Source organism: Anarhichas minor, unplaced genomic scaffold, assembly GCF_050575085.1.
Source record: "Anarhichas minor isolate MPS153535 unplaced genomic scaffold, ASM5057508v1 ptg000009l, whole genome shotgun sequence".
NCBI classification, from domain to species: Eukaryota; Metazoa; Chordata; class Actinopteri; order Perciformes; family Anarhichadidae; genus Anarhichas; species Anarhichas minor.
In genome coordinates this window covers 3,421,543-3,433,732 of record NW_027466455.1, presented here as the reverse complement: position 1 = coordinate 3,433,732, position 12,190 = coordinate 3,421,543, and the positions used below count along the sequence as shown (strand labels likewise).

At 43.4% G+C, this 12,190-nt stretch overlaps 1 protein-coding gene across 1 annotated transcript; it reads right to left on the bottom strand.

The window, feature by feature from the left end:
- Positions 1–261: 261 nt before the first annotated feature.
- gal3st4 (galactose-3-O-sulfotransferase 4) lies at positions 262–8,329 on the bottom strand. Its single transcript, XM_076086909.1, has 4 exons — positions 8,307–8,329; positions 4,146–4,262; positions 1,773–2,073; positions 262–1,359 (listed from the first exon to the last, which is right to left on the bottom strand). Exons 1-4 carry the CDS (start codon positions 8,327–8,329, stop codon positions 262–264), a joined length of 1,539 nt encoding a protein of 512 aa, XP_075943024.1.
- Between the last annotated feature and the right edge of the window lie 3,861 nt (positions 8,330–12,190).

Below are 12,190 nucleotides of genomic sequence, written 5' to 3'. Positions count from 1 at the left end.
ACAGCACTAAAAAGTGCTTTTCCTTATATAAAAGTGGTCCTTTCGTCCCAAGGGTCAAGTAGTCCACGACAATTACACCAACTGAAAGCAAAGACCATTTTTTAAGAAAACAAGCAAACAACTCAAGAAGTGGAAGTGCAAAGGAGGAGCTTTTTTTGTTTTCTCATGTGTAAACCGCACCTGGCTCAGTTTTCAGTTTCATTAGTCCGTCTGTTTAGAGACCAAAGGTACCGTATTCAGGAACCAGATTCACCTCAAACCTCATCTCAATCGTCCTTTATCGTTCCCCCCTATCAAAGTCCGGTTCCTCCTCATTAAGCGGCTTCCGTCCCAGTCTCTCTCCCCCTCCTCCACAGTCCTCACCCCAGCCTCCCCCCCCACCGCCCTCTCTCCTGTCCTGGACGAGTCATGTCTTAAAAAAGAGCCGCCAGCTGCGACGATCAGACCCTGGTTCTGTTGCACAGGCTGGACTTGGGCGGCCAGAGCCCGCGGGAACTGCTTCGCATCTAGCACGTCTTTGTACTGGATCTCGGGCCGGATCATCCTCAGGCAGGCTGTCCTGGTGGCGTTGTCCAGACCCGGCTGGAGCTCGTAGCCGAGAATCTTCACCAACCCACTCTGGTACGGGCGGATGTTTTTGTCTCGGATCCGATGAGCCTCCACAGGCTTCCCGCCGTCCCTGAGACAAACCCGGGCCAGATCTTCCCGCCGCATCTTGAGAAGAGCTACTTCCTCCTCCATCTGGGCGTGACCGAACTGGTTGATTTCTTCCCAGAAGGTCCGGTTGAAGGATTTGTATAAGTGCCAGTCTAGGGCGTTCCACTGCCGCAGCTTCTCCCGCTGCTCCTCCGTTATATTGGTCACTGTCTTGGCTTGTAAGCGCCCGCCTTTTCCACCGACGCCGGTCGCCGTCGCCACTTTGCCCACCCAGCTCCCGCTCATCCCCCCGATGCCGCTGGGCTTCTGCTGCCGGGCATTGAGGCTGAATGAGACGACGGCGTCCAGCGGCCAGCAGAGGGCATGTCTCAGCAGGATCATGGACTGGTCAAAGTACTCAGACACTAGAATCAGCTTGAAGGTCTGGCGGATCATTTGCTCGGCGTGCTGAGCCAGTGCCAAAGAGAAATTGGCATTGTGGTCCATGCCGAAGTCAAACAGCAACAGGTTGCGGGCATAGTGGTTGTTGCGGAGACGAGGGTCGTAGTATTTGTTAGGGTAGTCAGCAAAGTCGCCCAAGGTTTTGGCCTTCCGAAAGGCAGGTGCTACCTCTTTATAATAGGCAAAGGAGGACTCAGCCAGAGCGACCGGGTTCCTGATGATGGAGAAATAGAACGTGTCTGCAGGCATCACCTTCTCCGCCTACGAAAACAGAAAAGGAGAACTTGTCGTCACTAATAAGTGCTATCAAACAAACCGCCATTTGTCAGTTTCGCCTGAGTTGAGTAATCAACTATTTATAGAGTTGGTGAGTTTCCTGAGTCACATTAAAGATAAAGAGAAGATGTTATTAAGGATTATTTGCTGAATTTGGCTCATAATTAAGGAATAAGAGGACATTTTTTTAATTATTTAAGGAACACGTTGTCCATAGACCTACACAGATACATATTAAAGTTTTGGATAGAAACAACATGTATGTAAGTTTTAAAAACCTAAAACCAACCAATTCAGACCACTTTATAGTACAGTATATCCACATCACTACAGAATACCCCATCATCATCGTCCCCTACGTCTTTCCACTGCCCCCTCTCCTCTTCTCAATAACTCACCTCAGGCTTGTTAAATCTCATGTGATTGCCCATGATGTGAAACTCCACGGCTCTGGGACCTCGGTAACCTTTGACCCTGTGGGCATTGAAGGGGAGTGGGTAGCCAAGCTGGTAGCCCAGTGGCAGTGCGAAGCGGAGGTCGCGCTCCTCCCCGAAGCGGTACAGCATGTTGAGCACGGTGCTGCTGGCCGTCTTGTGGGTCTTGAGGAACATGATGTGTGTGTGCTGCTGACAGGAGCCCAGAGAGGGCCCCTGGGCATCAGGGGACGTGAAGATGGAGCGACCAGCTGTCTGGACACTGCTGGAGGAAAAGGTAAAGATCCCATTTCAAACTGTGTGCATTGAAAATCCTGCAGTTGAGCACTAATCAACAAAAGTTCAAATGACTCCATGGAATGTAAGAGAAATGTCTCCTAGCGCCCACACTGCCTTGGTTTCTGGTAAACTCTCATTAACTAGGTTTCCAGCAGCAGCAGGAGGGCTTCCCTCGACTAAAGACAACGCCAAAATTGTTAGACAAGTTCAAGAAGCGGCAAGATATTGGTTGTTTATGACCAAATTACGAAGCGGCTACATGACCGCTTTGTCACATCATGTTATGCCTCCTGAAGCTCTAGCGAGGTGCCACCCCTCGCCAAAACCAAGCGTGGTATTTCTAGTAGTTGAGAAGGCACCTTAACACACTATCTCCTGTTGTGTGCTACATGTGTGAAAGGACAACTCCTGACAATGTCCAGAGTTCATATGGGAAAACTGCGAGACAGTTAGCAACTCAATTTTAGTTGGTGAACGTAGTGGAGCATTTAACAACTAAACTATTTTCCTGGAGGAGACCAAAGACGAACTTACATTCTGCTAATTCTGTGTGTCTGCTTTAGAGTTAGAGCTTCCATTTCTGCGTTGACATTTTGAACAAACTATGGCAGATTTTGATTTGATTTGTAACTCTGTGAAAACGCTTTTTGGGATGTATGAGGGAAAGTTTGCAAGTGGTGTATCGTAGAGCTTGACCGGTAAGTGCTTGACTCAATTATAAAAGGGCATGTTATTCTAGCCAAATCTTAGGGATCCTTATCGGAAATACCAATATTTGCATCACACTGATAAATCCTGCATCAGTCAGGCGCTAGTGCGTAGGTCAGTTAGACGGCAGCATACTTTTAAAAGCCAGTTGTTTTGCTCTGAGCGCACCATAGACATGCTCTCAGCAGGCAGAGGGCCTGAAACCTGAACCTCCCTCAGGGCCCTTGGAACCAGATGTTAAGAGGTTAAAGTGAAGGAGTTAAATGGTGAGCTTTGAAGACGCCCTGTGCGCCACAAGGAGAGAGGGGTCAAGTCAAAGATTACTTCAGGGTTAATAAATAACTAATAATTATAGTCTTACTGTGTGCAGTATCTCAGTATTAATACCAAAATCATATGTCTGTTCAAATCGTCCTTTGGGAATTTTTTTAAAATATTAAAATATACTTCCAAACTTCTTAAAAGTATCAGTGCACGTTATCTTAACAAACAGCAGCTGTAGCAGAATAGTACAGCTTGTTTCAATTTGCCAGATAAATATTTCATATCTCATGTAGCTAAGAGCTCATTTTCAGGCTATTACAAGATTTAAACATCTTTTTAAATGTTCTGAGTTGTAGTGCAGAGTTTTTTTTTCTCTCCTGCCAACACAGGCTAAATCTCGGTGGATTTTAGAGTGTGAACTCTACTCAAACTCAAAAGGCATGAAGCCCGTCCAGGCGCAGGCTGTGTATGTTTAACACCACGGTCCATTCCCAGTGCTCACCCTATCAGCCCACAGATGAGCCCCATTTCCATGGGACGGTTAGGCATTGTTAGGAACAGGACACACTTCGAGGGATTTTCATGAATTGTCTCTATAGATTATCTGTTATACAAATACCCTAGAAACTATTTGCAAGCGGACTATCCAAATAAAGTGCCGTGAAGCTGACAGCGCTCCGAGCCCGACTTTTGGCACAACGACCTCTTTTTATGTTTGGTAAAGAAGTGTCCCGTGATTAAGTTCAACACCACGACATTTAGCTCCTGCATTGTTCTCCTCAGTTCCTCAGTGTGGTTCTTGCGGTCGACGCTGTCACATGGTGAGCCGACGGCTGCGAGCGGAAAATCAAAATAGGCGAGTCATGCTGCTGTAGTTTTAATAGCTGTGCATATGCAGTTTGTGCCTCATTTGCACAATAAAATGAAGTGAACAGACATACACTCCTTTCAACGGTGAACACTCAATGAGAGCAACTCTATCAAAGATGTCGCTGCAGATATTTGGCCTTTGACAGGTTGTACGGCAAACAACTGTAATGCAAAAACTGAAGCTAGAGCTAAAGCTAAAAGAAAGCAATAAGATACCTCTTGTTGAAGATGACCCCCAACAGCTGGCCAGCGAAGCCAATGGCAACGAAGAGCAGCAGCGCTTTCCACATCCAGACTGGACCCACCCGACCACAAACCAGCCACCGCAACATCCTGGGAGGAGAGGTGGAGGGGCAAAGGTAAGAATGGATGGGTGGGTGGGAGGATGGAGGGAGCAAGGAATAGATAGACGATAGAGAAGGGATACAAAGGTTAAAGTGGAGGAAATGACGGGCCAAAGAAAAGGTTAGAGAGGGTAGTGGAGGGGGGGGATGAAGAGAAAAGGAGGGAAATGAGAGAAGTGGAATGAATGATGGAGGGACAAAGGGATGGATGGATGGGGAAGGAGAGATGATGTTATGAGGTGGAGGAGGGGGACCAGGGGAGATGATGTCATATGAAAACAGAGAGGGGATGAAGAGATGAGCAGAGCGTGGGAGGGAGGAGGGTGGAGAGGCAAAAAAGAAGGGAGAGGGAGACATTTGGATGAGTCATAAAGATCATCATCATCATCACAGGGACGAAAGCAGCCTGAGAGCATCCAGAGACAAGATTCATTACACCAACACTGATTGTTCAGAATTGAATTTTCTGATCGAAAAGTCCGCTGACAGTTTTTGATGATTTGTTCTTTGCCTTATATATCTTGACTCGAAGGGATGAACACAAACTTTTTGCCATGTCATTCCAAATAACTCTTCGGCAGCGAAGCGGCAAAGGAAGAGAATAACCGTCCAACCAGAGGTGAGTATGTAAGTGACGTGCCGGACGCGAACATGCCTGCTAGCCTCAGGCTGGAGAGAGGGATGAGAAAGAGGCTGCCTGTGTGTGAAGAAGGGGATAGGTCATTGTGGCCGAGGCTGCGAATCAATGAACAGGACCTCCTGGTAATACAGAATTCACGGGATTGAGATGAACGTCAGATAAAACTACGTCTGTAAAGTCAAAGCTGGGACACGGGTGGGGGAGTCTGCACACAAACCCCTGCTAATGTAACACTGAACAACTGCATTTCTGTAGTCAGTGGTGCGGAGCTGAATCTGTGAGTGGGAGACCACTTCAGTGTATTTGCATACCACAGTGTAAACTTACAGTCCCAGTAAATGCAGTCGATAGCAGAGTGGTCTGTTCTGGCACGCTCCTGCCTTGTTACATAATAAGAACATTTAGTGGTTAAACACACATGGGTGCAGCTGAAACAACCAACCGCACCTCATTTTATTGCCAGATTGACAACCCCGAATAAGCTATTAATAATAAAATAAAACTGGCAAAAAGTTAAGCTGGGCTAGACAGTTTATTTTTGGAATCATTGGGCAACAAAATCCATGTTAAACTTTCAGCATATTGTATATTTCCAACATCATCCAGATCACGCTTGTGATCCTGATACCGTTACATGGCGGCATTACTATGAGAGTTACCGTCCTGTTTGCTTTCCTGTTAAGCCATTTGGGATGACAAACTGTGATTTAAGGTTCTAGCTAGCTACAATATTGGCAAAGAGTTTCAAAGATGGAGAGACAATGTTGCTAATAGTTTAGACTTATGCTAACTGTAACAAAAAAAGCTTAACATTTAGAGAAATGGAGAGGAAATGTTGCTAATAAATTGGCTTGCTGCTCACTTTGCCGCAGCCGTAAGCCATAAGTTAGCCTTTGGTTACGGTGAGCAGAAGACTAAACTTTTAGAAAAATCAAGAGAACGGATGGAAGACGGACGGAGTTGCTGCTTAGCGCCACGTTGATTGGGAGTCTTGTTATACAAAATATTTAGACATCTCAGTGGCTTTTCAGGAACAGTATCTTGCCAAGAAATACATTGAAACAGTTGTGAAAGAGTTTCCTTATGCAAAACACGTGATAAATAAGTCAATATCGACCAAGCTCAAGACCGCCTGGACAAAGTACCGTGGGGCGGTTGACACGGGACACCGCAGTGGACACCGCAGAGTGGTGTTGAATGACGGGGTTTACTTCAGGTACCTTTAACTGATCTTTGCTGGCTGTTGTTGAAGTGAAACTGTCTGTAATGTTAAGCTTTATGTACGCTGTGGAAAAATAGAAAAAACTAATAAATACCATGGATATTTCGGCCAAATTATATTATTTTGTGTCTTGTAGACGTACGTGTCGATTGCTCCGATTCCCTAAAACTGTGCGAGGCGTCACCACTACTGTGAAATAAAAGTATTACAGTATTTGATTTTGAAACAGTAGTCTTGAGGTTGACCAAATAACATAAGGGGCATGAGACGCCTCCGTTTGTCCGTTAAGTGGTGTAGCATTGTTCAAATGTAAAAAGTTCAAAAATATCCGTTTTAGTAACCTAAAACTTTGTTTGTGTGTGGATGAGAGGTCAAAACGCAGAGAAAAATATCCGTTTTAAAAATACTTGTAGACAGGGTCTTAGTCGGCCGAGAGCTTACCTTTGGCTAGGGTTAGCAGGAGGCTAAACTATCAGAAAGATGAAGATAAATCGTTGAAAAGATCAGCTTTACGCTAACGTTAGCCGTGAGCTCGCCTTAGCTGTGAGCAGAAGGGTAAACTATTAGTAACATTTTCTCTCCATATCTGAAACTCTTCACTTCAGACTCTCTTTTTGATAAGTACCTCTTCCCTTTTTGAATTGCTTTGCAGTGTAGGCAGTTGTTGCCGATGCTGGAATGGCAACTTTTCCTGCAGGATATTCCGCAGTTAAATCAGTCCTTCGCCATCAGAAGGGACGTGCACGCACATCGGCATTTGTGACAGCCAATATGAACGTCCTCTGTCTGTAATGACCAGGGAGTCTCCCACGGGCTAGGTTTTCTAATGCCTGAAAGCAGAGTCAAGAGGGGGGGCAGACGTCTAGTTTTATCTCAGAAGACTTGAATTACAATACGCTGAAAGGTTATCCTGACGTTGTTGCCCAATGATGGCAGAAAAAAACCTGCCTACCCCAGCTTTACTTTATGACATTTTGAAGCTTCCAAGCTTGTGAATGAGCTTCACTGACCTTTAGGCAAGAAGTTATAGCTAAACCTAGAGTAAAGGTCCCAACTTATCTCTGCCAAGGAAATCTAAAACTGCTAAATGATTTGTGCATCAAAAGTACCCCCCCCCCCCCCCCCACATTTCTTTATGCTAGATATGTAGTTTGAGAAAGTACAGCAGGAAAAACTCACAATTTATCCAGAAAAAATAAATCCCTTTCTGGTTCTTCTTTCTCCTTGCTCAGTTGAGTTTTCAGGTGATAATATTTTATTTTTATTTTATACGTCATGATTAATTGAAAAAACAATAGTTCAACTTTCATTTAAATAGCAATAAATTGACAAGAATAACTAACGATAATTAATATTTAGTTTTAGTCATAAACTGTTTTTTGTACACAATTAGTTGATTAATCGTTTGATCAACAGATCATTAATTAACCTTTTCACTTTATTCTGAACAATTTTACAACAGATTAATCTACAATGGAAATTGTTATTTATTGCTTCCATAATTAAACTGGCTGTATATGATAATGTGTAATAATAATAAAGCAAATGTGTTGCAAAGAGATATGTTAGTGTGCACAAAATAGGAAATAACGTTTCTGTGATAATTAGACACACAAGGTGGCGTGTGTGTGCGTGTGTGTGTGTGCGTGTGTGTTTTTCTGTCTCATAACAGTAACCACTTGAACACTCACGTGTCTCCGCTGTGGCCGGATGGCTCTGATCACTGTGATCACTGACAGCCACCAGACAATATTAAACATGTGTTATAAACATATGGAGAACAGAGGTAAAAGAAATCCCTCCATAGTCTCAGCAGAAGATGGGCGGTACGAATACACAACAAGAGCGGTGCTGCACACAGAATGAGTGGCCACAGTCTCCACCACAACACAAAGAAGCCTTCAGTGGACAGCCCAGTAATAGACAGGAATAAATCTCGCAGATGGTTTGAAGAAAAGAAAACGTGCAGAAAGGCCTTTGAAGCAGCCCCCCCACCTCCACCCACACCTTCTCCTCTTTCTCTGCAGGATCACAGCGCAGCGCCACCTTTTTTATTCCCCCACAATCACTGCATCCAGCCCGCCGGAACGTTACCCGACTCCTTCTCTCCCCCCGCTCCCCCCTCCCTCTCTCTCTCCGGTGGCTCCTGCTAGCTTTTAGCTTAACGTTACCTGGCTCTCCGTCTGAAAAGCATAGCTGTGTCCCCGGGCCGGCGTCGGTGTTATCGTGCGGCTGCAGAAGAGAGCTCGGTGCATCTCGAGAGGCTTTCTGCAGCTGCTCCGCCGCCGCGTACAGATCAGGCCATGGACCCTTCGGAGCGGCCCCCGCACGGATCCCGGGTCAGTCTCTAGGATGCTGATAGCTGCTCTGGTCTGTGTGTGTGTGTGTGTGTGCACCGACAGCTCCAACGCTTTATCCTGCTGACGGCCGACACACACTCACACACTGTGGTCAGCCGTGCGCTGAAAGATGAGAGTGTGGTTCCGGGCACTTTTCAGAATAAAATACACTCGAAATATTGTTGAGGACATCGTTGACTCCACCCACACTGAAAATTAGACATTTTTACTGTACCAATTAAGAGATATTTAAAAGTAAATGTCATACATTTGTACCGAGGAACAGGTAATTTCTGAATATTTGAAGTGTTATAAAAAGTATTCCCTCAACAATTCCAAACAATGATTGATGTATACAGGTGCATCTCAATGAATTAGAATATCATCGAAAGTGTGATATATTTCGAGTGTTTAGGCTATGGTTTACAGCTAATAAAAACCCCAAATTCTGTATCTCAGAAAATTTGATATTACATAAGACCGATTAAAAAAAGGATTTTTAATATAGAAATGTTGGCCTACTGAAAAGTATGTCCATGTACAGTATACAGTATGCACTCAATACTTGGTCGAGGCTCCTTTTGCATGAATTACTGCATCAATGCGGCGTGGCACGGAGGCGATGAGACTGGCACTGCTGAGGTGTTATGGAAGCCCAGGTTGCTTTGATAGCGACCTTCAGCTCGTCTGCATTGTTGGGTCTGATGTCTCTCATCTTCCTCTTGACAATACCCCATAGATTCTCTCTGAGGTTTAGGTCATTCAAGAATTTGGTTGAGAATCACAAGGAGTGAACTGCGGCTGGAGTCAGTGCTTCAAGAGCCACCACACACAGACGTATCCAGGACATGGGCTACAACTGTCGCATTCCTTGTGTCAAGCTACTCCTGAACCAGAGACGTAAGAAGTGTCTTACCTGGGCTAAGTTGCCTGAGCTAAGTTACCTGGACTAAGGAGAAAAAGGACTGGACTGTTGCTCAGTGGTCCAAAGTCCTCTTTTCAGATGAAAGTCAATTTTGCATTTAATTTGGAAATCAAGGTCCAGAGTCTGGAGGCAGAGTGGAGAGGCACACAATCCAAGTGTCTTGAGGTCCAGTGTGAAGTTTCCACAGTCAGTGATGATTTGGGGAGCCATGTCATCTGCTGGTGTTGGTCCACTGTGTTTTATCAAGTCCAAAGTCAGTGCAGCCTTCTACCAGGACATTTTAGAGCACTTCATGCTTCCCTCTGCTGACAAGCTTTATGGAGATGCTGATTTCATTTTCCAGCAGGACTTGGCACCTGCCCACACTGCCAAAAGCACCAATACATGGTTTAATGACCACGGTATCACTGTGCTTGATTGGCCAGCAAACTCGCCTGACCTAAACCTCAGAGGTCTTATGTAATATCTAATTTTCTGAGATACAGAATTTGGGGTTTTTATTAGCTGTAAGCGATAGCCTAAACACTCGAAATATATCACACTTTCGATGATATTCTAATTCATTGAGATGCACCTGTATACATCAATCATTGTTTGGAATTGTTGAGGGAATACTTTTTATAACACTTCAAATATTCAGAAATTACCTGTTCCTCGGTACAAATGTATGACATTTACTTTTAAATATCTCTTAATTGGTACAGTAAAATTGTTTAATTTTCAGTGTGGGTGGAGTCAACGACGTCCTCAACACATGTATATCAGTCATTGTCTGGACTTATTGAGAAAACTGTTTTTATTACACTTCAAATATCCATTTATTAGATATTTTCTCGATTCAAATGTATGAGTTTTAATTTGAAATATCTCTTAATTGGGACAGTAAAAATGTCTAATTTTCAGTGTGGGTGGAGTCAACGACGTCCTCAACACATGTATATCAGTCATTGTCTGGACTTATTGAGAAAAAACTTTTTATTACACTTCAAATATCCATTTATTATACTTTTTCTCGGTTCAAATGTATGAGTTTTAATTTGAAATATTTCCTAATTGGTACAGTAAAAATGTCTAATTTTCAGTGTGGGTGGAGTCAACGACGTCCTCAACACATGTATATCAGTCATTGTCTGGACTTATTGAGAAAACTGTTTTTATTACACTTCAAATATCAATTTATTATACTTTTTCTCGGTTCAAATGTATGAGTTTTAATTTGAAATATTTCCTAATTGGTACAGTAAAAATGTCTAATATTCAGTATGGGTGGAGTCAACGATGTCCTCAACACATACATGTCAGTCATTGTCTGGAATTATTGAGAAAAATATTTTTTGTAGCACCTTAAATATTGTGATATTACCCATTTTTGTCCTGAACATATATGCATTAGTCGTGTGGAATTATTGAGAAAAACATTTTTATAGCACCTTAAACATTTAAAAAAATGTGCCATTTGAAGATACAAATTCAGTTCAGAGTTTTTGCTTCGTAAAATATCTTAATTGACCGTCAGTCAGGTATTATTAACTTCCAGCAACCCTCAAATCAAAGAATAAAGACACTTTACGCACAATTTAGGTGTATTTTCCCTTTAACTCAGGAGATGCAGGTAGCATGTTTTATACTTAATGTGAATATAATTCATTTAATCTAATTTCATTATGCAATATGTATACTTTGTTGGCATCTTATTTTGAAAACCGGATGTTCGTCTGTAGAAAACCGGAAGTTTTCACGTTAATCTTTCCGCTAACTTTGCAAAATCTTTCGCTCGCTCCCGTCCTGTGCCGTTTGGTTGCGTTTACCGTAAGTTTCAGCGTATAGGTGCACTACAATTTAAGTGTCTGCTGAGTTGACCACGGAGATCTGAGTGTCTGCTGACTTGACCGCAGTAGTGGGATGCATACAACGTGTTCTCAACATGAATGTGCCGTTGTATTAAAGGGGAGTGTTGTGCATCTGTCTGCGAATATATTTATATAAGAAAAAAACAATTAAGAAATAATCACACAATTATTGTAATTTATAGTACAGTTACTTTACAGATAAAGATTTGATATATATTAAAAAAAACGTTTTTTAAATACAACATATTGTTGAAGGTGCTCATTATGAAATTCAGAGCTTTTCTATTGACTCTACACAGCTCTCAAAATGGCAACAGCTCAACCGGCGGCTAGAAGCTAACCATGCTAACAGCTAAAACAGCAGCGGTGCCAGAGCTAACAGCGTAGATTGGGGACGGCGTTATCAGCTGTTAACACCGTATGAGGGCAGTACAGAGCGGTGGCCGCGAGCTAGCCAGCGGGGCACGCTAACATGCACTATAATTATATTACTCCACTATATCTTTACATAGAAAATAGTTGTTTAGTGGTTCAACAGCTGTTAAATAGAGTAAGTCTTTCTCCACTTGGCAGCTTCCCAAAAGTCACACTTGATCCTCAACATGGGTTTAAACATTCAAATGTGCGGGAAGATGGAAGGCTCTCCGCCGTACTGCAAATTCAAATCCGGGTGCGCCATGATTTGTCCCCCTGAGAGTGTTTTGCTCTCTGCAGAGTCGACAAGTGCAGTTGAGCTCTGCAGGTCACTGCTGCTGCTGCTCAGTAATCTCACACTGCTGCAGCTGTTAAAACATGTCACTGCTGCTCACAGACCAGGAGCCTGCCAGTGATATTCATTTACCACCATATTGAACTGTTTATACTACATAGGGTGTCTGCATAGGCGGGATGTATTCACGCATGATCAAGGGTACCATATATAATAAACTTACAGGTTGAGT